This window comes from Euwallacea fornicatus, unplaced genomic scaffold (genome assembly GCF_040115645.1).
Source record: "Euwallacea fornicatus isolate EFF26 unplaced genomic scaffold, ASM4011564v1 scaffold_89, whole genome shotgun sequence".
NCBI lineage: Eukaryota > Metazoa > Arthropoda > Insecta > Coleoptera > Curculionidae > Euwallacea > Euwallacea fornicatus.
The window spans coordinates 299,043-303,740 of NW_027096057.1; the positions used below are offsets into that span (position 1 = coordinate 299,043).

The 4,698-nt window shown below is 48.0% G+C and overlaps 1 protein-coding gene across 1 annotated transcript; it reads left to right on the forward strand.

The window, feature by feature from the left end:
- Positions 1-1,870: 1,870 nt before the first annotated feature.
- On the forward strand, positions 1,871-4,293 carry LOC136350058 (uncharacterized). The gene is made up of 4 exons (XM_066301581.1): positions 1,871-1,881; positions 1,984-2,093; positions 2,149-3,694; positions 3,803-4,293. Coding segments are annotated over exons 3-4 (1,509 nt in total). The 5' UTR covers positions 1,871-1,881; positions 1,984-2,093; positions 2,149-2,186; the 3' UTR covers positions 3,804-4,293.
- Positions 4,294-4,698: the final 405 nt, after the last annotated feature.

Below are 4,698 nucleotides of genomic sequence, written 5' to 3' on the forward strand. Positions count from 1 at the left end.
ACCACAGAATCACCTCGACGAGCACTTTAACACGATTAATAAGGCTTCATTGTATCTTGGTGAGATTTCTAGGAAACGAGTAATTTATGTACTCAAACACACATCTTTCGTGACTTTTCAAGCTTTGAACCTCCGTAACTTCGGCAAATGATCTCCAACTACCTTCAAAATTTGACCACAGAATCACCTCGACGAGCACTTTAACACGATTAATAAGGCTTCATTGTATCTTGGTGAGATTTCTAGGAAACGAGTAATTTATGTACTCAAACACACATCTTTCGTGACTTTTCAAGCTTTGAACCTCCGTAACTTCGGCAAATGATCTCCAACTACCTTCAAAATTTGACCACAGAATCACCTCGACGAGCACTTTAACACGATTAATAAGGCTTCATTGTATCTTGGTGAGATTTCTAGGAAACGAGTAATTTATGTACTCAAACACACATCTTTCGTGACTTTTCAACCTTTGAACCTCCGTAACTTCGGCAAATGATCTCCAACTACCTTCAAAATTTGACCACAGAATCACCTCGACGAGCACTTTAACACGATTAATAAGGCTTCATTGTATCTTGGTGAGATTTCTAGGAAACGAGTAATTTATGTACTCAAACACACATCTTTCGTGACTTTTCAAGCTTTGAACCTCCGTAACTTCGGCAAATGAGCTCCAAATACCTTCAAAATTTGACCACAGAATCACCTCGACGAGCTCTTTAACATGACAACTAAGGCTTCATTGTATCGTGGTGAGTTTTCTAGAAAACGAGTAATTGATGTGCTCAAACACACATCTTTCGTGACTTTTCAAGCTTTGAACGTCAGTAACTTCGGCAAATGAGCTCCAACTACCTTCAAAATTTGACCACAGAATCACCTCGACGAACTCTTTAACACAACTAACAAGGGTTCATCGTATCGTGGTGAGTTTTCTAGAAAACGAGTTATTTATGTGCACAAACACGCTTCTTTCGTGACTTTTCAAGCTTTGAATCTCCGTAACTTCGGCAAATGAGCTCCAACTACCTTCAAAATTTGACCACAGAATCACCTCGACGAACTCTTTAACACAACTAACAAGGGTTCATTGTATCGTGGTGAGTTTTCTAGAAAACGAGTAATTTATGTGCACAAACACAGATCTTTCGTGACTTTTCAAGCTTTGAACCTCCGTAACTTCGGCAAATGAGCTCCAAATACCTTCAAAATTTTCCCACAGAATCACCTCGACGAACTCTTTAACACAACTAACAAGGGTTCATTGATTAGTAGAAGGCGGACCACGGTCGAAGGCGGACGTGTGGAAGTGTGCTCCGATATAAATCGGTTTTAGTTTTCGCATCGTCGACGTAAAGCAGTGTTTTTCAACGCTAAGCCGAAGAAACAGCGGTTTTGGCAGTGCGAAAACTAATTTTTGCCCTGCACGCTGACGACGTGATTGATAAGATACTTCGGTGACTTTTTGCATGGACATTATTAGATCGGTGTCTTTTCGCGTGCCGTGTCTTCAACGTTACGTTAATTTACACCGTTAGCGTTATTTAAATTTTTTCTTTTTTTTTTTTTTTTTTTTTTTTTTTTTTTTTTTTCAGCGGTTAGAGGTGAGGTTGTGCGGAGTAAGGCCTTACTGGGGTGTGGTTAACATCGCTGAGGCACTCGGAGCCTCTGAAACCCCCGGCAACTCCATGGAGATCCAGGACTCTAAACTTGGGGTTCCTTCGGGAAAAAAAGGTGCTGTAGCCAAAACAATTTTGAAGGAAAGGAGGGATGTAACTGGGAGAGTGACTATGCCGCTCGTAAGGAAGGGAAGTGTTCCGGAGAGCTTGATGAGGAAAGAGGAGGTAGAAGGAGCTGAGATAGGATTCGCAAAGAGAGGTAAGGTGCAGAGGACTCCGCCCAAGGACAAAGGAGGGGAAACAGAAGAAAATGTGGTAAGTGGGCAAAACGTGGAAGTGCATTGTCCGGTATTCTCCGTAGAAGAGGTGCCAAACAGTGCACCAAAAGGGAAGAGGAAGAGGATGGATGAATCCATTGTGGGAGGAGAGGAAGAAGGTCCCAGGGCTCTCTTGGAAGTAGCCAGGGAACAGGTAGACGATGTCGATAGAATCCTGAAGGAGTCTTACCACCCCAAACAGGAACTAGTGGACGCTGTCTCTGTGCTGAAAAGCACGATTAGGAGCATGGTGCTGGAGAAAGAGGGGAAGGGGCAGGAGAACAGGAAACTCGAGGAGGAGAATAAAAGACTAAGGGACGAGGTCGCTCGACTAAGGGCTGGCAAGCGGGAGGGAGTGTCTGTTGAATGCCAGACGGAAACTGAGGAGAAGAGAAAAAATGGTGAGGTTAAAATGAGGCTAACAACTTTAGCTAGGGAGGGAAAGATCTTGGAGGCCATCAAGGAGAGATGGGACGATGGGATCTTTGAAGCTACTGAGATAGCTCGTGGAGACCCTATCAGTGAGGGTTTTAGGATGGACCTCGCGGTCCTGGTAGGTAAGGGAGATAGCGCGCTGAAGGAGCGATTTCTGCAGCTTCTCCCAGAGCTGAGGGAGCTCGAGGCTGAAGAAGGGAGGATGGCCAGCCTCGTGCAGACGTGCAACCTTAGGAAAGGAGGTAAGGTAGTTACGAAAACCAAGCACGTCTACTTTCAGGAGTTGGAGAGTACAGGGCCGGTAGGGGTTTTTGAAGCCCTCAAGGTCCTCGCGGGAACAATGCTGGAAGAGGGGAGAGACAGCGTGTCCATCCCATTGGTTCCGGATGCCAACCCGTGGCAACTTCGGAAGGTCTGCGAACTAGCATGCTGGACCCTGAAAGAGAACATCAGGGTAAAGCTGTACTTACCTGGAGGGACATCCTCCGGGAGGGAGGCAGTACAGGAACCTGGTCCTAAAAGATCAGAAGAAGAGGTAGTCTTCGTGGCTAAACAGGAGGGGGTAAGTTACAGCGACACCCTCCGTAAAGTCCGACAACTGGTTGCCAACAGCCAAACCAAGGTTGACATCGGGACAGTCAGGGAGACGAAAAAAGGTGAGGTGCTAATCACGCTCCCTAAAGGAGGCGAACAGGGAGAGGAGCTGAAAAACATCCTGGGAAAAGGAATGGGGGAAGGTAACGTAAGGTCGGGGGCGAATAGTAAAATTGTAGTGTTCCAGCTTACGGGACTGGATGGAGTCACTACAGGGGAAGAAGCCACTAGTGCGGTGGCCACCGCGACCGGTCTGGACTCCAAGAAGCTCCGGCTCAAGGGGCTTAAGGCAAGCTATGGAAGCTGCCAAACCGCCACGTTCCTCGTTAGAGAGGGGGACGCCGAGAATCTTCGAGTAGTCACCGATTTGAGAGTCGGCATTAATATGTGCCGGCTTAAGGAGAGGAAGGACTCGGGAAGATGCTACCGGTGCTGGGAACTGGGACATCGGGCACAGGCATGTAAAGGCGTAGATAGGACCCGACTGTGCGCCCGTTGTGGGAAGGAGGGGCACAGGGCGAAGGATTGTAAAGATCCTCGCTACTGCCCCCTCTGTAAAGCGGAGGGCCACAGCGCGGGCGGACCCAACTGCAAGGGGCCAGTAAAGGCATTTGCAGGCGGTAGGGGTACTGACCCGGAAAAAACAACTGAGCCGCAACCAGGGATGTCCAAAAATAAGGACGAGATTGGGAAGGCTACCGAGGAGAGGAGCACGGAACAAATCTAGTAAGTAGATTAAATAGTATAATCGGTATGCGTGTTTTAGGAGCGGGAGTGAATGTGGAGAGTGTAAATGGCACGATGGCGGTATTTAAGGAACTCAGATGTCTACAGATCAATCTGGACAGAAGGCGGGTTGCTACCGACTTGCTGTACCAGACGATCAGAGAACAGGACATTGATGTCGTTCTGGGGCAGGAGCCTAACCAAGCCCTGAAGAATGTCATCAGGGATAATGACGATGGAGCGTTCATTTGGCTTAAAAGCGGGATGAGAGCGAAGTCGATCCACAGGGACCGGGGGTTCGTGGCGGTGGAACTGGGCCGATTTACGCTGGTCTCGGTATACTTCTCGCCGAATAAGACCACAGGTGAGTTCGAGGCCATGATTAATCGGTTAGATAATTTTGTAGGAGGCATGGACGGCAGGAGAGTCCTCATAGCTGGGGACTTCAATGCGAAATGCCAGATATTTGGTTCTGGCGTCAGGAATGCCTACGGGAGAGTCCTGGAGGAGTTCGTTGAAGCGAGAGAGCTCACCCCGCACAACAACGGGGGAGAGTGGACGTTCGGCAACAAGAATGGAAGATCTGTCATAGACGTAACTATGAGTGGCGCTATCGTAGCGCGCATGGTGAGTCAATGGCAGGTCGAGCGGGACGTGCTGAGTGGAAGTGGACACAGGTACATAACCTACAGAATTGTAGGGAATGGAACCGAAACTCTAGGAGTGAAAGATGAGAGAAATAAGAAAGGATGGATCGTGACCGAGAAAGGAATTGGTAAGTTGATTAAATACGTCAACGAGCGTGTTTTAGGGTGGGGCGGAACCGAACCTGACCAAATAGTCGAGGAAATTGGGGAAGCCTGCGACCAGTGCCTACTCAAGAAGAGTGCAAAAACAGGGGGCAAAAAGGCGGTCTACTGGTGGAACGAAACAGTAGGTACGCACAGGAAGGAATGTTTGCAGGCCAGACGAAGGATGACGAGGATAAAGGGAGCCAGAGAAAC